General features: G+C 48.6%; 1 protein-coding gene across 1 annotated transcript in view; it reads left to right on the top strand.

The window, feature by feature from the left end:
• LOC128272636 (cytoplasmic polyadenylation element-binding protein 2-like) overlaps positions 1 to 23,419 on the top strand; it is a 224,424-nt gene that overhangs the window by 131,190 nt on the left and 69,815 nt on the right. Inside the window, exon 4 of the mRNA XM_053010475.1 lies at positions 7,654 to 7,683. Coding sequence (XP_052866435.1) covers positions 7,654 to 7,683 — 30 coding nt within the window. The remainder of the gene's footprint in view (positions 1 to 7,653; positions 7,684 to 23,419) is intronic.

Below are 23,419 nucleotides of genomic sequence, written 5' to 3'. Positions count from 1 at the left end.
GAGTCGCTCCGTTCAAGTGAAACGGTTCCTCTGCGTAGAGGAGTAGCCAAGACAGAAAGAAAAAAACGAATGCGAAACGCACAGCACCCCCGGAAGAGCTAGGTAGCAGCGACATCAACGTAGCAACAAAATGACACAACCTGACAACGCAAACGATGATGACGGTAAAGAGATTGTAGCGTATTTATGACAGATGGGGCCGCATATTAAAACAGAACTACGCCGCACGCGGAGTGACCGTGAACGATGCGGGAGGCACGGGTTTGGAACTCGCACTCGCTGGGCAGGACCAACGCCACGCCACGGAGCAGGTACCGACGGCCATCCTCCTCACCGGCAGACAGACAGACGGAGCGTATCAAAACGGTTTTCCTGAAAAGCAAAGAGCGTGAACATATTTCTTCTGCCCACCGTCTGCCGTTTCGTTTCGACTTGCGCGAGCTTCATTTATCATTCTACCGTGTGTGTGTGTGTGTGTGTGTTCGTTGCAGCGAACCTAAGAAGCAACCCTACGCCAAACGCACATACAACCCGCCCAGCGCCAAAGGTTGTTGATAAGGGATGAACTTATGGCAAGACCGCGAAGACAAACATTACAATCCTTCCGCCGCATTCCACCTCCGCCATGCTGCTGGTTCGCTGCGTAGATCTGGCCCGCGGCCATCGTGTGTGTGTGTGTGCGTGTGTACAGAAGTCGGTCTCTGACCGGCCGAGTGGGATTCATAATTTATTGTCACTTGCATGGCATAATGTTGCAGTAAAAATGTGTATGACGAAGCGCCACAATCCTTTACGCCTGGCGCGAGGTTTTCGGTCCCCAACCATTCCCCAACTGACCCTCTCCCAAGCTCACCCTTGTTGCTCGAATTCCCAGCCCCCGCTGTAGGAAAAGCCTGGCCCCGGTGCGATGGGTTGGCATGTCCCGCGCACAGCGACCCAGTTTGAAACGGGCAGCCGCTCATGGGCCGGACCCGGTGGAGGGATAAATTTGATTTTCTATGCGTGTAAGCAAATCAAGCGTCTCGGCTCCGTCCGTCCGTCCGTGTTCACTCACCCGCACGTGGTTCCGATGGAGACGCCTGGCCGACGATGCGCGCCCGATGGAGGCGCCTGGTCTTCCGAAGGACCGTCGTCGGGTCATAATTCTGTGTCGCATTACTTGCCCTTGTCCGATTTGATGAAAATGTTGACCAATTAGGAGGGACAGTTTGTGACAACATGCGCCCGCGTGTGTGTGTGTGCTTGTGAACACGGTGTCCAGCTGTCGGCCAGATGCCAGAACACTGAAACCCCGAACTGAGCCGAGCCGAGAGTTTTTGACAGGCGACGGCCCATGTAAGAGATGGAATCTGCTGCTACGCTTCGTCCCGGTGATGAGCGTTCGATGAAAAACTTCCAATGGTTGGAGTGTTAGAAGGACTGACCGACGGCCAGACAGCTAAGCCCTCGGTCGGTCCCTTCGATCGTTGCAAAATCCATCCTACCCGTCCCGGTGGTCGGAAGGTGGTATGCAAATTGTTACTTTTGTGTCATTATTCGAGCCCGGCCAGGCAACCTTTCGTCGTTCGCCTCCTGCACGGTGGCTGAAAACAAGCTGAAAACGACATAATGACACCGACGATAACGACGACGCCTTTTCGCCACCCCCTTCCTTGACGTGTCGGAGCTCCCGAGATGGTGATGGTAATGGGTGCGCACGGTGCCGATAACCGAACCGCGCCGGATGGTGATGCCTGATGATGATGACGATGGTGCGGTGGACGAGTTCACCGGTGCCGATGGTGGCACCTGATAACAAGCAAATCAGACGTCATTTTGCATCCCCGGCGTGGCTGGTTCACCCGATCCGACCCCCGACGAAAATCAAACAAATGCGCCACCAGAAGTGCGGGGAACAGAAATGTCGCCGTTTTGCTTCAGAGCATGAAGTAGACATTCTCTACCGTTTCTAGTTGGGTATTTGTGCTCTCGTCTTGGCCCGCTGGCCAGCCTCCTGCGTTCTGCCCGTGACATGCCCTGTCGACCAGTGAACATTTGGCCACCCTCGTTGGCGGCGGTGACATTTCGTTTGGCGAAATGAATAAATAGAGAAAAAAGATGTTTGACTCCTAAAACCACTCTCAGGAGTCTCCGGAGCTCTTGGTCCCCGGAGAATGTCGTGGCGTTCGCCGGCTTCGACACTGAAGGAGTTAAGCAAGCATAAAATTGAACTGTCACTTTTCAATTGTACAACTCAACGCTGTGTCATTTTTTTCCTTCTGGATCTCTCCATCTTTCGATTTACGGAGGGTTGGTTTGGTATAATGAAATGCCAATGGTTCAAAACCAGGCACTTCACTACCCTCCGACATAAATGAGCTGCCATTTTGGTCGCTCTTTCGCTCTCTCTCTCTCTCTCTCTCTTTCTCTCTCTCTCTCTCTCTCTCTCTCTCTCTCCCTCTTTTCGTTGTGACAATCCCTTGGCGAGCCGACGGGTGAATTGGGTTGTGTCAGTTGTTTCCATCAAACATGACAACCCCACAGGCACTAAGGCGCCTAGGTGAAAGTGATTCAAGCATTCCGCCATCGATTTGCTGTGCGATGCGCAGTGCTTCGAACGCTCCGTTCCTGTGGCCCGACATCAGTATCGACATCAAAATCAGTCTGCCATCAAGCGCAGAACAGGCTGACCTTTTTACAACTTTACGACCACCGACAACCGACGACGACGACGGTGGTGACGAGGACGTCGGCGTCGACGATGACACAATCCGTTTGGCGCGGCAAGTAGGCAAACCGATCGCCCCGAAGCGACAGGATCACCCGCCACAGGATTCGATTCTACGATTTTCCGCTCCATTTGAAGCTTCGATGCCCAACTTCTGCGGTCGGTCAGACGCGTATCCAGGAGCACCATGCCGTGGAGCGGGAGGGAGGACCAAATCAGCGGCATTCGGTGTAGGTCGTTTGATTTGATTGATAAAATTCAATATGACTAGCGTCTTACGTATGCTGGTTTCGCTGCTAGGGCGGCAGAAGACAGTAAGACACTGTGCCTAGCGTTGATTTCGGCTTCGGAGACGGTTTCCGAGCGTCGATTCTTCTGTCTGCATTTTGTGTGCTATTGATGCATACCGATTTCGTGCAGACTTCAATCATTTTCCTATTTGGTGCACACAAGGTGGTTCTCAGAAGAATAGTAGCTATTTTTACAAAGACCAATTGTTTTGAAATGAAACGCTTGTTCACTAAAAGCTATTTGGCAAAACATTTTTTGAATAACTATGTCCTGTCGATAACGGTACGAACAGAAGTTTCTAAGTCATGATCGATCGACGAGTGTAAGTAGAAGTAAGTTTACAAGAAATTGAGCAACTATTATCACGAAAATATAAGAATCTAAAAATGCTTTAACCAACCAATGGTTTTTGTTTGTAAATGGCGAAGATTAGAAACACGAAACTACGAGTAATTCATATACGATGTTAGAAAACAGAATACTAAAAGTTCAGTTGGTTACAATTATTTTTTGCAATATTTTGTGGTTTTAGAAATTCATATTTTCCAATTTTTCTACTTGGTTTAATACAATAGTCGTATATGATTTTATAGGGTTTCCTGACACTGTTTAAGGACATAATGCTGAACTAGGTCACAATAATTCCCGTCTGTCGATTTGTGAGTGTGAGTTTGTGAGATTTAGAAGGCACTCTTATACTAAATGTGTGTGTCAGTGCGTGATATCAATTTGTTGTCAATAAATTCTAGTTCATCCAATCGTGTAAAAAATGAAAAGTGTTTATAGTTCAGCAACCTATAGACTTAATTTCGAAGCTGGACCACTACATAATACTTACCAACCTTGGTATTGGACACACTCAATATCACAAAAAATCACAAGCTCAAGCCAAACGCGTACAAAATTGGCAACTACGGCAAAAGTAAACATCCAACAGGGTTTATAAATAGATTCGTTGTATTTAAGGACTTCTGCCGAAAATCACCAACACAAACAGATGAAAATCCTAGATTTTAACATTCAGCTTCAGTACAACATTACAATTGAAACCTTTTATAAGGGAAACCTCTTTCACAATTCGTACAATTTGCAGGTTAAATTTAAATCAAAACAAAATTCATTCTCGCCACCGAATCCTCACAACAATCAATCGTACTTTGGACAGTTTTCTTTTCGACGTCACAGTCGGGCGCAATAAAGTTTATGTTGCCTCGACGAGGTTACTCTAAAAAAACTGAACAAGACTTTTGAACCGCCCGCTTGCCCTTTCTCCGTTCGTCCCTTGGGTGCACGAGTCATCGTAAATAAGAAGCGTGAGCATAAGGCAAAGGGCACTGCCCACTTTCAACAGGCACGCGGTGGTGGGGGGCGACCAATCCGACCGTTGCCAATTTTCACTGCTCCAGAAAGGGATCGGAAAAACGGCCGTGACGGTGCCGGTTGATACCACATAACTGCCGCTGCTGCAATTGATTACAATCCCCACGTTTCCGGCACGGCTCGTAGGGCAAATAAATAAAATGAATAATGAACCCACTCGCCATGCGTTGGGAAGGGGTGCCTTGTGCCGCTGCGCCACCTGGGCGTTGGGCTGCTGATGGAGTTGAGTGCAAAGTAGTTGTCGGTTGGCAATCCGATTGGGCCAAAATTCGAGATCCTCACTCGGGAGCTACTAAATGAACTCAACCTGGAGGTGGGTTATCCGATCGAATGCGAAGCCCCGTGCCAGTTGAGTCCGGGCAAGCCTTTTCGCCAGTGAACCACTCTATGCAGAATTGGCCACACGGGAGACGGTTTCAACACTGTCTCACTGCTTCTTTTTCCCTCTTTTTATCCAACATATCGACGAAATGGAATTTTTGGTGCTTTTTACGATCTTTTGGTACGATTCGGTTCGCCCGCCATGTTGCGCCGTTAGCTGCGCTGCGGCTGTAAAGCGAAGCAGCAGGAATGTAGCAATTTCCTGCACAGCCACTCGCTGGCCCGGGAAATGGGTATCGTTATTGATTGGAAATCATCAAGCCACCCGGAACTCGGGAGACGCGACCGGCCGCCAGCACTCCGACGATCCTGGATTCGCTCGCTGCTGTCAGATTGATATTGAATCATCGACTTTGGGGAGGGCATCTGGCATCGATGCCGGGCCCGGGGGCTTAAAGTAGAAAGAGGTCTGACGACATAGAAAACCTGCGAACCTAACTTGCCCACTGCGCCCCACGGGGGAGGCCAAAGAAATATTTTTAGCATCAAAACTAATGTTGTTTATCACGGGCGTTGCGTTTGGGGTTCCGCTGTTAACGTTAACCCGAGTCATAGATGGCTCCAGTTTGAGGTTTTTTTTATTCTTTCGTAGCGTTTCCTATCACATCACTATGTAAACATTACCATGCAAATCGGTTTCGGTGCGCTTAATTTATGTTGCGCTCAATTTGCGAGCCCTGTTTACTTTCACCACGCGGCCGGACGCACGCGATAACTCGTGAGCTTCGAGGGCGCCTGTTGGCGTTGGTCCCTGTTTGGGGTTTTCGCTTTTTAGATTTTTGGGCCGAATTTATTTGATTTAAAGCATCCCCTCCTGGGCTGTGCACGGTGTAAAATAATGGCTCCCGCTCCGGAAGCTCCCGTAATAAACGTCCAACAACCGGCCGTCCATCGGCACGATAGAAATCTTAATTAAAATCCAATCCTGCCAGGTCTGACACTGGCAGGGCAGAGATATTTTCAAACCCGGCAGCAACAGCAGCATCGCCCGCCTCTAAGCCAGATACCGGGCACCAGGCAGAGGCGGAAAACACTTGCAGCGGAAGTTCATCCGTTTCCGTTCCGTTCATCACCGACGCCCGCCGGCCTGGACTGGCGCGTATCGCAAAAGTTTTAACGACCTCTCGAAACAGCACCATAAATTAAACATTCAAAAACCGGAAGACAACAAACACACCAAAAGGCCCATCGCGGCCCCCGGACCTGGGGCCGGCCACCGGATACGGGGACGGCCCCGGGGCTAGGTTTATCTTACCCTTCCCTTACCGCGGGGTCTGGCGAATCTCGCCCCACCACGCACCGGGAACACTTTCTCCACGGACTTTCTCCTCCGAAGGAGGGTTTATGCTGCCACGGCGCAGGTCTGCCAGATGAAGATAAATATATATTTTTTATTGCTTCAACCCCTTTCGATTCATCGTCAGCGAGGGTGTGTTTGCCGTTGAAATCTATCAGTACCTGAACGGAATTCCCAGCTGCAGGAAGCGTGTTGCTGGTACACAACCTCAATAAAAAAAACGCTTGATCTGGGCTCCTTTTCCGCAGCCGTAGCGAAAACAAAGGCCACATCTTCAGGAACTAGGCCATCTTGAGCCGCATCGCAATGCTCTTGTGGGCCGTGAAGCACTCCGGCAGCTGCCCTGCAAATACCTTGATGTATTGTTCAGACTTTCCCTCCTATACCGATCAAAGCGGCTTTCCGGTTCGGGTGTATGTGGAGTCTTCTTGAGCCGATGAAGGGTTGAATTGCCTATAATAGATGGAGATTCCTCTACGTCGCATGCTGACGATGGGACTGTAAAGTGGACTTTGATGTTTAGTGTATATTGAGCCATCTTTGATTTTGCATACTGCAATCCATCAATAAAGGATGCTCTTTGGTAAAGTAAGAACTGTATTAGTTTGCTACTGACACAACGTAAACGCTTCTCAATAGTAATGCAAACATTGTTCGCTATAACACGGCTTTCATCTCATCGTTAATTAAATATACTGAATGTGATGTCTATGGAGAATAGCCATTAGCAGCAGGACATATTCTGGTTGATGTAAACATTTTCCATTAGATTTCGCTCCTGGAAACCACTTTGAAACTGAACACAAATTGTCTTCTGGCGGGTTAGAAATACTAAGCAAAAGCTAAGAATGCCGATGCTGAAAATCTATCAATAGTTGAATAGGACACAATGCACGTTTTACCGTTTTTATCACGAAATTCAATTGTTTTCCGGGAAACATTTAAGTGAGAGTATGTTGAGAAGGGATTGTATTCGAATCGAATTCACGAGAACAAAACGAAGATGGATTATAATTTTAAAAAAATGTGAAAGATTTCCCATAAGAGTCTACGGTCAAAACATTGCTTGTTATGCTGGTGATGGTATCATAATTCAGCACTGTCTCACAATATTCAAAATTACTGCAAGAAGCATTCTGCAGTAGTAATCGCACTGCATCTTGTACCAAATTCGTTTTGCTGGAAATGTCTTATTGATTTGAATAAACTAAAATCTCCCACACGAGAATTGGAGCCTGCTAATTAATTTTCCTTTGAACGAGTATCATGACAAAAAGAAATAAACATTAAACATTATTAATAGCATCGGGAAGTTGACAAGATGTCTGAAATAAATCGATCCCAAACCAATGTAAGACACCGGCTATCAATCTCCTGGATCTGATATTCATCGCTCATACAACAATCACCCGGACGGAGTATTCCCCCCGAACAGTCTGGTTTTCAGGATCAGCACATCCGCCGCAATGTTAGCCAGTAGACGCATTCGTTCATCCGCGGCAACTTTGTACTGTTTCTCTTCATTTGTTCAACTCAAACCAAACGCATTCGTGGAACTGGCCATTGATGAAAAATTGTCTCGCTCTTTTCGTTGCAGGAAAACTTGACTTCCACGAATTCATCCCAGGTAAGGTTCACTTGGCGGGGCGCACCCGTACACCCCTGTCTACGTTTGTTTGGTAACGACTAAAGTAAGTCTCCCCCTCGGCACCTCCGTCACTGGAAATGTGAGCACATTTTCACCACTCTGACACCACCCCTGGTTCGTTCGGCTGGTTCGTTCTTTAATCTTCGGCCCTGAGACCCACACCTGAGCTGTTTAAATGGCACTTGCGGAAAACTTTTTCTTCGTTTCAGCGACTTTCTTTTTTCCGGCTTTTCCGCCACCGTGAAACTCGAGTCGTGAAGCCACGCAGCTGGCCAGAGACCCATTGTTCCGCGGCCGGTGAGAGGCGCGACCAGGAAAAACACACAGTTGCAAACGAAGTGGAACGCGCGCGCACAGCTGAATGATGAGATGGCAACGAGATTGAGAAAATTGATCCTCGCCAAGAGCCTACGGTGGTGTTGGTCACGGGGAAGAGCCTCCCACTCACGGTGGGGTTGGAGGCAGGGTGAAAAATGTCAACAATTTTGCCCCTTTACCCGGCTCCCGGCCCACGGTGACACGACTTGTCATTTCGCAGCCTACAGGTCGATGTTGTTGATAAAGATGCCGACGAGTGGAAAACAGCATTCTCGAGCTTTTCCTCGAGCAGGTGTTTTTGGTGGGGCCCAATGCTTGGCTTTTGCTGGCTGAGCAAACGACAGAAAATAAATAAACGGTACGAGGCACACTGACACACACACACCGAGCACACCTATAACCAAAGAGGAACCTGTCTGCGGGTCGGCTGTCTCCGGAATGTTTTGGCCTTGTTTTTCCTGGGAAACTCTAAACTTTCCACTCCGGGACAGAAGGCTACCGTAATGGCCACCGTCGTGGCGCTGTTGTGTGGGCTGTTCGAGTCTTCGCTTGGGCTGGAAATGACGCGGAAGAAATGAAGTAAATTCTCTTTCAAATATTTGTTTATGAATAAAACATCTTTCGAGCGGACGAGGGTAAAAGGGAGTCGCGCGGAGCACCGTTCTACAATTGGAACCGGGCGGGTGGGCCAAACCACGGGCATATGTCCTGTCGCGGCGGCGTCAACATTCTGTCCAACATCGCGGGCGGCGAGTTTCAGTCCATAAACCGGAAGCAGATTCGGAATGGCAGCTAGAACAATGTGCCGCAATGTTGAAACAAAGGACGAGCAGATTCTTTTCGCTCTCGTTTTCTTCTTCGATCGGTACTTTGGCGTGTTTAATTTTATCTTTTAAGACGGTGAAGTTTGTTTGTTATTGATACTGGCTTGAAGCGTACGATGATAATGAGGCTTGGCGCAATGTACACAGCGAATCGCCGATGAAAGCGTCGTTTTATTGTTGTTTGCCAACAATGTTGAAAATGCGTTATGTTCCATGTTGCACAACTCGCGCATTGAGTCGCGTTCACCTGCTTGCACTTATTGACTTTTTTTCTATAAAACTGAAACATAAATGATAAGATTGTTTTTATTTATTAGCTTTAGTTTGCTGATTATTTTAAATTTTGCTTAGTATGTTTAATCACTTAAATATATTTTATAATAATGGTTCTATGTTTAGATATGAAAACTATTTTAAAATTTAGTTTAGGTCCCATTTTGTTATATCGATATATTATATTATCGGCGGATATCTGGCCATCACGGGAATCATTACTAAGACGTACTGCAATTCGCTCCTCACAAGTATCATGTTTTCGGGAGTGTACTGTCCCCTCTCAAGTTCAACACAAATCAAAACATTTATTCAAGATAAACACAGCTTAAAGAGCCTATAAACGATCGCTTAAGCTGTGGGGCTATCATTGGGACAGTGGTATTAAGTCGTCAAATATAAGTCATGGATAAATGAATATAGATAAACGCCGTAAGGATATTTTTATAAAATGAGACGTTGGTTAACGCAGCGAAAAGAAAAAATAATCGAGTTTTTTTAATCTTAGAATAACGGGCAGGACAGGGCAGGGACAGGGGAATATTTATAGATAATCGAGTTATTCTTCAAACTAATCGTCTTCACCGGTACAAACTAGGTAGACCGATTATGTGTGAAGGTATTAAAGTTTTAACTGTCGTCTGGTCAAATATGTTATACCAAGATTTTTTGGTATGCTGTTGATTGAATTTTTCATTAATTAGACACGAACAGACATTTGATTGCGACCATTGTGGAGGCAAAGCTTTAATAGTTTAGTGTTGCTTTTACAGGCATCTGTCCAAAACTGTTTTGTAAAAGCTCAATATTGAGCACAGAATTTTCAAAACTAAATCAGGAGCTATTCTCCTGTTCCATTACACATTTTATTTAATTAGTTTTATTGGAAAACTTTCTCAAAGGGCAATCAATGTATCCTACCAATCAACACCGCACCGTAGCTCTGCCGCTAATCTCAGCGTATTCAATTCGAATTCAAAATCCCTTCCCAAATCAGTGGCGAAAATGGGAGTTTCTAGACAAAAGTGAAACTCGCCAATCGCGTTTATCTGCAATCTTTGTACTGTAACTTTTTGTCGCACACACACACACACACACACACACACACGGAATGAAATTTTCCGACGGATGACGGACGGCCGAACGAGTGGCGGATATTGTTGCCCGGTCGCCGATCGCATCGAAATCGACCACCGCGTCGAACAAGACCACCGGCTCGAGGGGAGAATCGCATTACGCGCGCCATTTCGTAAGTGGTGCCCAAAGCGTTATTGGATTTAAACTTACTGTTCCTTAGAGGTGGGCAGGATGGCGCAACACGTCTCCCGTGTGCTCCGCGAGACGGTGCCACAATCGAGTGCTGCCTCGTAAAGAGGCCCAAAATATGGGCAAAGTTTTGTGACTTTTTCTCCCTCCTTCAGACTGGTGGGTGGGTGGAAAAGCACAATTCAACATGCACACACACACACACACACACGAGCGTCGAGGGCGCTGACGTTGGTTTGCGTGAAGTGAAGCGTACATTTTGGGCCACTTTCGCCACACCAAACATTAGTGCGTGCGTGAGTGCGTTTGCATAGTGAAGCACAGCGCGAATCATAAAATAGGAAGAAGCACACACAGCACAGCACACACACACACACACACACACACACACACACACTCGTACGGATTGCCCAAAGATCAAGCAACGCAGCGAACAAAGAAACCAAAAACACACACACAGAGAAGCCGAGCAAAGCCACTTCTTCGAAGGAAACCTCGTGACTTGCCCGATGCTCAACAAGCGGAAGCACACCAGCACCAGGCACCAGCACTGTGCTTGGCACTCGAGTGAAAAATGTGGACGCCACCAAAGCTGTGTGCGTGTGTCGGTTAGGGACGACACCAGATTTTTATCGGAAGTGGAAATTTATGGTTTTGCGAGCAATTGGAAAAGACGTACGCAGAATTGCCGACACGACAATGACGGGATTTATGCTCCGCGGCCAACATTAGCGTGCGTGACGAAAGGCGCACTCTCAACATAAATGGGGGAGCATAAAGATCCGGTCTTTAAAGTGTTGCTTTTTCTGCTTCTTCTTCTTCGTTTTCCTCCACCATCCACCAGCGGGCGTGCCGGTAGCAGGGCCGTGTAAAGCTTGGGTGAATTTTAAATAAACAACACACGGGCGAGACCGTATGCAGACGGCGACGGTTTCTGCCACCAGCACGTGCCTTACGCGCGTTAGAGTACGGAAATAGCGAAGACACTTCGAGTGTTTGCTCTCGACGGCGACGACGACGGCGACGACCGGGCCGTGCCAAGACTTCCGGAACCCACGCCTTAGCCTTCAGACGGAGCGCGTTTTAAGTAATCACATTTTGCAGCCCAACGCTCCGACCGCCATTTTGTGTGTGACTGTTTTGAGTCGGTGCGCTTATCGACCTCACAATCGCCAGCCGTCCATCCCCCTGAACTCACTGTTCAAACATTATACGTTCGTATCCCCCACACAAGCGTTGCGCCACATTAACTAGTGCGTGGCCCCGAGTGTCACGGCGTACCTTCGTGTGGATTGTCAGAATTTTCGCGCACCGTCGGTCTTGGGATGAGGTAAAAATTACTTCCACGCCCGGCGGAATATTCCGTTCGGTGTGGATGGACCTTTCGGAAGGAGCCCCGGACGAGGACGATTAATGCGAACGAGATTTACGACCTTCCACCATCGCCGCCACGGCCAGGCCTATTGCCTGCGGGACGTAAGAACTCTGAAAAAGAAGACTGCAATCGGCATCGGCTGGAAAGTCATGGAAAACTGGACGTCCGAAGGATGGTTTGTTCGAAGCATAACGTATCACGCTCCACGGGCGAGGGCATCGCACGCATGTTCCTGACACCCGAAACGGGCCCCGAACCCACGGAACTGAGGCGGAAATTTCCGCCATTTTTCCACCGTCGAATGTTGCATTCGACATATGTGGGTGCTGCTCGTTGCGGGACCTTTTCTTCTTTTCTCGGTATGGCCAAATTTGCTGAAACACAAGACGCTCGCATTGAACCGGCGTTGGCGGGGGGACTGCTTCGGTGAAGTATTCGAAATTGTGAAAGAACCAAGGACCAGCACGGGATGCGGGCGGATTCGATGGAATTCTGTGTTTATGTTGTGGTTTTTGCGAAGGCAAAATTCGAACAACGGACCCCAGCCAGGATTTGTTTGGTAGCAAAACTTTCCCTTTTCCATAACGTTTTGCACAAAACTTTTTTTTTGCTATTTATCTCAACACAGGTTATTGGTTTATCTGTCTGTTCCGAATACACTTCGCCTCTGCTAAACCTGATGACCTATGCTTCGTATGTTACGCCGGACCTTTTGCGCTGCTTATTTGTTTATTATTATTAGAACGGACAGACCACTTTTGCACTCAAGTTGATGAACTGTCAGGGTTCAAACTGACGCCTTTCGCATAGGAACCGAAGAATTGATGCATCGTAGGCGGATGATCTATCTACGAGCCACAGACTGAGGTGTCTGTAAATTATATTTTTACTGTTATTTATTTCCTCTCAAGGCTTATGTTCCTCTGCCTTGAGAGGAATTAAATAACCTAAAATAAATAAATAATAAGACCTACTAAACATTTACTTTTCAAGAAAAGATTATCTTAAAATTGCGAGGGTTTCAGCTACGCTTGTAATCTGGCGCTTCAAGATAGAACGATATATTTACTGAAATTTGGAGCTCTTTTTCGATAGTGATTCATGAACAATATTTGCTCATTTGAAGCATGATTACACATGATTTGAAGAGACAGTGAAACATTCGATAAACAAAAAAACAGAAGCTCAGAAGACACTTTTGGGCACACTCCATTTCCAACAACGGTAAAGTGCAACAGCGTTTGCATCCGTTCAAATATTTATCGTATCGCAATGATGTACTAAAATGGTCAATCGCCACTTATCGTAAAAATTACACTCCTTTTATACCGCGCACAAGTGGCATTTGCATCCGAACGGCCAAGTGACGGTCCCGTCCGTCCCGGAGCATCTGATTTCACAGGTTGTTGGCAGATTACAGCACAACCCCTTTCGGGTGCCGCTTTAAAACTCTATCAATATCCACTTTCAGCCGACATCGATGTCGGTCCCTTTCTGCCCGGAAAGTGGCAACCGATCGGGAAGGCATCGTGGTACCGGTGTTGTTGTGTCCCCGGAAGCGGTGTAATGGACGCGAGAGTGTACTCATCTTGACACTAAAAATAGGTGACCACTTGGAATTATTGATGAGCGTTCGAGTGTCCTTACCGAGGCGACCGAGTACAACATCTCGGACCGGGACCCCTGTGGCTCCGATCGGAAGCTCCAGATGGGTTGGAAATGCACTTTTGTGTGTGTGGGTGTGTGTGTGAGGTGGTTTGTGAGCACTGCCGTTCGAGTCGTGCCCGTGCCAGCCACGGCGGCCGTGGCTCGATCCGGAACCCATCTAAAATCCATTCGATGCCGCTCTCGCCCAAAATCCGGAGCACTAATCAAGGGATGAAACCATAAAAACCCGGTGATCCAGTGGTGAAGTGAGCAACGGATACTTGGGTCTGAATTCATCGTACCAGTTCGACTCCGATCAACGCATCGCTTCGCTTCTTGGTCAGCTTTAATTTGATTTAATTTCCAGAGAGCGAACTCATTACTTTCTTAGCAGTGAAATCCGGCATTCGATTCGTTCAACCGAAACTGTTGGGGACTCGCTTCGGGAGAGGTTTGCTTTGAAATACCGGATGACTTCACCGCCTCCCGGTCCGTCCTGATTTTAATTTAACCCCAAACGGGTGGATGCGCTTCCCGCCGATGCGTTACATAGCTCCGCATAAGCCATCGAAAGCAAACCGGTGTACGGTTTACTTCAACAAGGCTCGAGCTAGCCAGCTTTTGGGAGACTTCCTTTTCACACACCCTTCCGGTTCCCAAGTACGGAAGTAATTACAGTGCTCAGGATTTTCTGGTCCACCTAGTGCATCGGCATCTTTCGTAACTATTGCGTAACTGTGAAAGTGATGCCCCCCATTCGTTACGCTATTTGTTGAGAAAAACAACTCATCACCACAAAAGTAAACACACAGAAGTGGAGCGAAATCATTTAAAAGCCGTCACCCTTAGGCGAAGCGCTAGCAGTCGCGTCTCGGACCGCGAGTAACCCTCCTCGGTTTCGAACGAGCTCTTACAATTATGTTACATTGTTCTAGCTTAAGCTACTCCGGTCCCGGACTATCACCGGCACGGGGCCAACGGTAATCCAATTTCCCTCAGAAACCAGCTCGGCTTAAAACTGTGGGCTGGCCTACATTTCGTTTTTCTTTTCGCGGGCGCGCGAAGAAATCCTCCTTCACCCCCCCCCGGGGAGTGAGCGTGCGGCGTCGAGGGTTTCCGTCGTTCCTTCCAGCCTTTTCTGGGCCAGTCTCGCCTCTCTGGAGTCTTGAGTACGCCCTCGAGTCGGCTGCGTCAGTCGCCGCGGAACAAGTACCGAACACCGTGCGACTATGTCTGGCCGCTTGCTGGCCCGGTAGCCCGGCAGCTCATCCGGTACGTCCTTCCGCCCGGCCCGACCGGCGGAAGTAAGTTATACTTGGGTGGAGTAATTTATGGGCACGTTTTAAATTTCCTCATTAAAATTCCGAAACGAAAACTCACCAACTCGCCAATCAGCCACCGCGCCTACGGGGCTCCGGTGCAAAGTTTGTCCGGATGGCCTCCCCAACTAGCGAGCAGGGCTAGTCGGTAAAGTTTGCGAGAACACGAAGTACAACACCGTGTACTAACGCAGCCAGAGTCCACCGAGTGCCCGCTAACCTGACAGTGGGTTCCGGTTAGGAGCCGGCCCCGTTGGATTATTAAACATATCCTCGAGAGCCCGATCGATTCGCTTCGGAGTGTACGATAAAGTGTTACCTAGTAAATCGCATACAAAAAAAGCGTACTGGCATAAAAATATGTGGCCAACATGGGCTAGCAAAATGCAAAATTGTTTCGAAACAAACAACTGCTCTGAGATGAGATTCAAAACCGGCGATCCGACGACGACGGCAAAAGTCGGGAAGAACTCCCGACATATTCGTTCGCAACGTTCCAGCTGCCTCAGCACTTTAAAAATTGGAAAATGTTTCTCTAAACTCTTTCCAACAGGAAAGAAACCCCATTCTTCACTGTTTTTGGGCTGTTGAAGTCGCACTCCACCAAACGCCAGTCTGCCTCCGGCTTACGGCATCTCGGCGGGAAGATTTCCGTCTTTTGCGGCTTTATCCGTTGCAAACTTTTAAAATACACACTAAACTGTGTCACCGTACACGGGGGCCAGCCCGCCAAGCAGCACACATGGCCGCGCGCTAGTAGGCGAAACAAATGGTAAAGTTTTGTTGGGAAAATTTACATCTTTTCCACGGCGATCCTTCAACACACTTAAACACGGCTTCTGGAGTTACTTCCTAAGAGGGCTTTACACCCTAAAAAATATAGGGACACACACCAAAAGTTAAAACGTAAGTTTTGGTACATTTTTTCCCGACTTTGACAAAGTGTAAAATTTACGTCCACATGCGGTTTGTGGTACACGTCAACAAGGAACACACAGGAACGCTGTGAGTCGAGAAAGAAGTCAAACTTTGAAGCGCACGAAAGCCAGCAGCAGGCGGAACAGGGATCCGGGTTCACAAGGAAAAACAGGATTTATGCGTGCGAAAGCGGGGGCTGAGCCTGTCACATCTGGTCACGCTCGGCTTTCCCGGTGTATCGCGATTCTTAAATAAGCAGATATTCGCACAACCTGCTAACCTGCCCATGGGATGCCAAGCTTTGACGGCGACTGCTTTTACTGCTGGAAGTACTGCTTAAAGTTTTCCACGGAGCCCTAACTCTTATGGTAATGGAAGAGTTTGGATAGACGGCAATCACTTCGAAAGCAATGTATTGAAGGACTAAGTAGTAACCCTAAAAGGGTAAATTATGTAAACTCTCAAAGTTTCTACCATTTGGACAACTAATCGGAAGATTTATACGATTTTGAAACATTTGAAGATTATTTACAGCGAATCTGATACAGTACAATGGAAAAATCGTGGATTGACGATAAAAAAGCATCCTAAGTTCTTGGAGCCAACTGGGCCAAAATTTAAACATGCTCAAGTGACGAAACTTACAGAAAATCGGATAGGATATGGGTTAGGATTCATAGGATAGATCTGGATAATTTGAATGATTGAAATGGGTTCCAGTGATTAATATTAGTTCTGACTAATTCTCAAAGTGCTTCAGAAACTATCGCTCATGTCATGATATCCCTCGATGGTCGGTGCCAAATCGTAAAATCCACCTAAGACACCTACTGACTGGATGGCTGGCTCCCAGACCGAAGCTCTAATGCCATGTCAAAGTTCCCTACAGTCAAAAGTTGCACCACGCCTGGGCAACTGTTGAGCTTCTCGCGATGCTCCCCGCATCGGCTTCGGTTTCTGGCGTGATGGTGGAAGTTATCGATCAAATGCAGTTAAGATTTACACCACACACACACCGAGCACCGAGCGACAAACGCTGGAGCTCCGGCATACACCGCGCTCCTGTTCCGAAACAATTCCAACTTTGTGGCCGTCGTGGGCAGCACGGGAAACTTCTCAAAATCGTGAAAAGCTATCGGAATCTAGCGCATCGTCGCGCGATGCCGGCGAACGTGAATGGAACCGGAGCTTTTGTTTGCAATTGTTTACTCTCACACACACCAGCCCGACGATAGAGACAGACACCTGACAATCCGCAACTTTCACGTCCTTAAACAATGCTCACATTAGAACCGCGACGCGTCGCTGATGTTGCATCAGATTACGAAGCATTTGGCGGCATAGTCTGGGATCCTGTTCCGTCGGTGAAACCACAGCAGAGAGTTTGTCTAACGCTAGCTGCTCGCTTCATCCGACCAGCGGGGCCCGCCCGGTGGACGACGGGGGTACACTTTACTTCCGCTGCCACTTTGTTGTTGACGATGCATGCAACATTGATGCGGCAGGCAGGGTATCTGCTTCTGTCAGCATCGGAAGCAGACGTTCGGTTTCGGTGCTTACAATCATCCATGCTCATGCTCTCGATGTTTGCATAAATTTTAGTACCTACACCCCACCGACCACGCCAAACCCACGATTGAGTTCTGTTTTTATTTGCGCGCCTCTAGCACGCCGAGCCCGTCCGAATCCGAGGCACGTGCAGGCGCACCTGGCACCTGGCGGTGCTTCGAAAATTACAACAATCCTACTAATGAGCAAAAATGTCGAGAGCTACCCACGGGACGCCACGGACTCCGGCAGCAGCAGCAGCAGCAGCTAACTTCAAAAATTATGTAACACCGTGCCGAATTCGCCCCTCGCCTGTCAAATAGTTCCCGGAAGTTAAGGGATTGTTACTACAACTGGATGTAGCCTACACTGGCTCGACAAAGCTCTGTCTCTGTTGTCACGAGGGCCGAAGGTAGTAATGCAATTGCACACAGGCGCTGATTGCTCGTGCCAATTTTCGGCGGTGCTTCCGCAGTAGCTTTGTGTTCTGAAGTCGCGACCATGGCTCCCCTGGATTAAATGCACTGATGTCGACGTTGAGCTGCCATTGTTTCGTGAAACATTAGGTCGGTCGGGGAAGCAGCAGTGCTTGCTTTTTGGCCGGCTAATGTTGCAATTATCTGCAGTAATTTGGCTCGTTTGCGATAGGAATTAAACGGAGCTGGCCGTACTGCATAATGTTGACGCGAGAGTTAAGTCAACGAAAACCTCGCTGATAAAAAGTCTAGGGCTTTTTGATCTAATTGGCCACATAAACAAAAGGAGAAAAATCACTACGAGAATAAATTGTTTTTGCGGAAGCTTGAGAATATCCTAAGCACCTTTTTAAGAAACATTTATTAAACACAATAACCCTCTTACACTCATACACTCTTTTGTAGTTTGACAGTGCGTATTTACTAAGAGAGGAACTGTAACAAAGGACAAAATACATTTCCGGTGCTATCCAGTGGCTACCGAAACACAGTTTAGATAATGAAAACAAATTATTTTATGAAATACGAGAACTAGCAATTTATCAAACTACATTTACATTTATGCAGGATATGTAATTGATGCGTTACAGACGAATGGCTCTGACGCCACCAATATCTGAGTACTTTAACGGCAATGTCCATTCTAGAAAACATTGCGAACTAAGTGGCCACTAACGTACCTCAATCCAAATTCCGCTGGCCAACTATTGCACTGACACCAACCATGAGCTGCTGAAGTTGGAAAAGACTCTGGTCAATGTGTGAAACCCAATCACCTGCGGCACCAGGAGCGGTTTAACGAGCGTTCACACCCTCCGGCCATTCTGACCACAATCACGTTTGTCAACAACAACAAAATAAAAACGAAGAACACTATTCTGACCCACCATTTGAGGCAATTATGTCCAATCGAATCAGCATCGGTCCAGGGGCGCCCGCTTCAAGCATCATTCAGGCGACCCTCAGCGTCCAACCACGTCCAAAGTCTTTGCTTACTCCGCGACGATGGAAGGGCGAGACGCACGGTGGCCGAACATAATCTTAATGCCCACAAGACAATGTCCGTCCCCCTCCGAGACCCGTCCACCCCGTGCGTCCCCTGGGTCGCATTTTTAGAGCCCGACTCCGATGAGCCGAGGACGAGGTTTTATTTCTGATCGATCCATAAATCTTGTCAAATCGAACCCCTCCACATCCGCCATCGTGCTGGGTGGTGGTTAGGGGGGACGGGGGCCGTGTACCGTGGGGCCGGTAGTAGACAGCTACGGTGGCAATATCCGCCACATTTACCGTTTTGTGGTTCGATCCGGAAAGGACGATCCATCGTTTGCGTCGGGCCATCTTGGGAAAGGCCCGTCAAGTCCGGGAGATACGACCCCAAACACTCAGCCGGCCGCCTCTTGTGCCCTTGAGGGGCAATGTTTTCCTTCGCTTGTCCTTCGGCTGCCCGCCCGTCGGCCGCTGTTCGGACGAGCAAAAACCCGGCAGCGTCGGTGTTACGTTTCAATCCTGTTTCGGGTCTGGTTCCGCCACGGTGGCTGGTTCCGGCTTTATTACATTTTCATATCCTGCGGGAAGCGACGTCCGGTGGAGCGACGGTATGACGGACACACCCGTTGGCTGCTTCATAACGTTCGTTCATAAAACCGATGAAGATCTGGCCGCCGTCGTCGTCGTCCTCGTTGTTGGTGAGAAGCGTTTGCACGCCACTTCCGGATGAACCCGACCTATCACCTCGCGCACCGTGCTTGTCATCCGTGGGGACATCACCCGCCAGTCACTTCGGGTGCAGTGTCGGTGAGGAAGAAAATGGGCGCGCGTTCCGGCGGCGCTCGCAGTAACCGCGCACGTAACCAGATTTCTTATGCACTCTCGCCTCAGTCCATCCATCATAATCCAGCCCTGGCTGGTGGTGGGACCTTCAAGATGGCGCCTCCCCGGGACTACAACCACACACACACACACCCTAAAGCTCCCACAAAAAATGTAAACCGAGCTGCGACAACTGCGACGGGGCGTCGTTCGGCGGAAGGAAGGAAACAATTTGCCTTCGTCCATCCGCTGAGTGCTCCGAAAAATGCACCATCCACCGGCCGAACGGAGTAGTGGAAAGTGATGGCTCCCTTGGGGTGTGGCGGAAGAGACTGTAACATGCCCGGTGGGGCCCCGGGTGTTGTTGTCATCGGACCTCTCCGAAGTGCTCGGACCGGAGCAGGCGAAAAGAAACACACCGCACACCGCAACAGCACTTGGCGTCCTAAGTGTGTCCCCTGGCAGACACAGGACACACTTGAAACCCCGCCATTGGAGTGCTTTCGGTGTGCGCTGCAAAAAGGGACACCCGGTGCACCCGGCGGGGAACACATGCGATTACATCGCATCATGTTACTCGTGTACTGGCCCGGCCCGGCTAGGACTGCTGCAAAAATGAGCATCACTCATTGACCCACTGACACAGACCCGCGCACGTACAGGGCTTTAGCTCTAGCCCGGACCCGGGATTCATCGCCTTCCGAACGGCCACACTCAGAGTGCCACCTTTTTACGACTGATTGGAAAACTTTTTCGGGTAAATTAATAAATTTCTCTAAAAGAGTGCCCGCTCGCTCCACTTTCGAAACGGCCGAGCGATGACGTTCGATTGGGAAAGTTTCTGACAGGAACAGTTTCGGCAGCAGCGACATGTTACCGCTTTCTCGACCGAAGACCGTGTGTCTTTGACGCTTTTGGCACAGCGTTACGTGTAGTTGAGCTTTTACAGCTCCATCGTCCGATCCCTTTTGCGATTGTCGGAAGTTACTGGCAAGTTGGTCATTTGGGTTACGCCAGGACCTGATTTTTTCTGCATGCCAGGATCGCATGGACACCAAATGGTACACTTTTACGAAGCTGTCGCAAAAAGGGGTTTAGGCGTCCACCCGAAGTGGTATCTTTCAATCATATTTAACGTTATTACTTTATAACAGTAAAAGTGCTAAAGGAGTGCTTCAACAATGCAGGCTAAGAATAGGCAAGTCTCAGTCAATTACAGGGACCCCTGATAAAGTCATTTACAGCTGAACACATAATTAAGGAACAGTTTTGTAAATATCTTCTGTAGGTCATTTTCAATTGTTTACCATGTACTCAGAAATAGCTTTGAATAAAGGATCATCCATTTCGTAGCTTCCCATTTTCATCATGCATTTGGCTTAAGCTTGATTGTGAATCTACAACCCCTGCGGACAGACTGTTTTAAGCATATCGACATCACACAAGCAAAAAACCACTCAAAACCAAATCCACGCTGGTGGTGCTGCCAACTTCAAAAATTGATCTGTTTTTATCGGCCGGAGTCCTCGACATATGCGTACACCCGTTTCGCATTCTACACATCGCTCAATGGCACACAATGGGGCCCTCTTCAGCCAATCGCAACGAAAAAAGCGAGAAATAGGGAATGTGTGTGAGAGTGGAAGCGGATATAAGTGGAAAATAAGCTCCGCTTTTTACATCACTCAGCGGCGCTTTGTTCAAAGATCATCAAACGAACCAAACAAAAAGCTGGCCATGTTATCCGATTGGATGCAAATAAACTTGCATAAATTGCGAGCATACACCTATCGGTTGGTTGTGCATTGTTTTATCCCATCATAAAACGCAGCGCGTGCCCCTTTCAGTGAGGTCGCAGGGTTGCAGCATTGAATATGCGCGTTGTTCGATCGTTTACACAAGACAGGCTCAACAAAACAAATCAAAAACTGAGGCTCATCACAATTCGTAAAAATGCGCAACGGCCGTGGCCGTGTAGCAGCCGTCGATCGGCCAGCATAACGAGCGAGCGCATAAAACTCACACGGGGCAGTGATTTTATTTCACGTTTTTGCGTCACTCACATATTCACCGCCATTTTTATTAGCTCACAACGAGCCTCGTCATCGAGCGCGCTCGTCCTTCAAACCGACCACGTGTGCCGGTGCCGTGCCCGCTCCCACAGGGTGGGTTATCTTTCCTGTGACGATAACAATCGACCAACTTTAGCCAAAGTACTGGGCCTCTTCGGCAAATGTGCGGATTATGTGTGTGTGACTGTAATTGGTGTGCAAACGGTTTGCTAATTCTAATTGATAATGATTATCAAAGCGTGACAAATGGCACAGAACGGCATTTTAATCAACACTCACGTCTCTCGACAACATTACGGCTGCACACAGCAACATCAAACGCACACGGAAGCAATATTAGCAGAGCTTTGACAGATCCTGCGACGGTAAATCCATCATGCTCCACGCTCGATGCTCCGTCGGCACGGCGTGCAAATAGCATTAACAAAACCACAATAACCACCACGTTGTGTGTTCGGGGCGAAACAAATGGCAAGTAATCTGCACCGTGGCCGCCGGAGCTGAGTTATGGTGCAACTATGGTGAATTTTCTCGCTTTTTACCCAGCTCGTGGAATGATAAACGATCAAACCCACCTTTCCACCCACCGCAGTGGCGGTGTGGGCTTGAGATGGACCACCCAAACTGGGTCCCCACCCGCCCGTTCGCCATCTCGTTCGCGCCTCCCCATTGTTACGGTCGGTGGCAAACGAATACAGTTTTAAACAAATTTTATTAATGCACTTGCAAATGTGTCTTCTGCACACTTATGCTGGCCCCGGCCCCGGGGGCTGGAACCGGGTTTCCGATGTCGAAGTGATGAAGTGCGCCGGTGGCTGCAACTGGACGGCTGCAGTGCAAACAAACGATACACAACATTACACAACAGCGCCGGAGTCGGTGTCGGAGTTGCTGCGCGATGCTCTACACAAGCTGGCGATTAGGAGGCGATGGCCACCATTTAAAATCGCTCATAAATCTCTCCCGGTTTCCGAGCACCGGCCGGGGACAGTTTCGCACTTGCGGCCAGCACGAGCCCGAGGCTGCTCGTATGTGTGCCCAGCCCAGCGACAAGCAAGCAGTGTTGGTGCGAACTTTGGGGTTGGATTCAAAAATACGACAAACGAAAGAGGTTTATGAGCCAGAGCCAGCAGAGGGACCGAGCTTAGGCTCCATGGCCGTCGCCGGCGACTGCCTTCTAAGCTCCGATCCTAAGTCCTTCTTGGAGTCTGTGTTTGTGTTGGAGTTGCAAATTTTCACCACTCGGAGCACATCGGTTTGCGATGACGTGCGACAGTACCGGGATCTGGAACGAGCCCGGGATTGCTCGTCCCCCGGACACGGCTTTGATCCACAAACACACACACACTGCTCTTGGCTCGTAGCTCTCCCGGACCAGGCCGGACCGGATTCCGGTCCATAATTTTACGATGTAATTGAGAAACTGATTTCGGTAACTTCCGGCTCGAAGCCGCCACTTTCGACGCGGCCCTTAAAACTTTGAAGTAACTTTCGAACGTCCTTGCCGCCGCGATCCGTGGTTCGCCGCTTCCCCGTCCCTAATGAGCCTACCGGGGGTTAGGGCGATAAATTAAGGTCGTTCCGGGCTTTTTACGCTCCGACCCCGCAACGTCCTGAACCTCTCGGCCCAAGTACGCCAAAGCTCGGCGACGCGATACAAAGTGTTGTGGCGTTGGCGATGTGCTTTTTGCGGAGAAATTGTGAAACTTTAATTTAATTCCTTCTGCCCAGGCTGTACTGCTCACTCACCGTCTCTCTTTTTCTCTCTCCCTCTCTCTCACACAGGTAATTGCAATTGTTTCCATACTGGCCGCCACTGGGCGGGTGGTTCATAAAATTTTGCGCGTGAGTATAGAAAGTTTATGGT

Source organism: Anopheles cruzii, chromosome 3, assembly GCF_943734635.1.
Source record: "Anopheles cruzii chromosome 3, idAnoCruzAS_RS32_06, whole genome shotgun sequence".
In the NCBI taxonomy this organism is placed as follows: domain Eukaryota; kingdom Metazoa; phylum Arthropoda; class Insecta; order Diptera; family Culicidae; genus Anopheles; species Anopheles cruzii.
The sequence above is the reverse complement of the archived record's forward strand: the minus strand, read 5'-3'. Positions and strand labels throughout refer to the sequence as shown.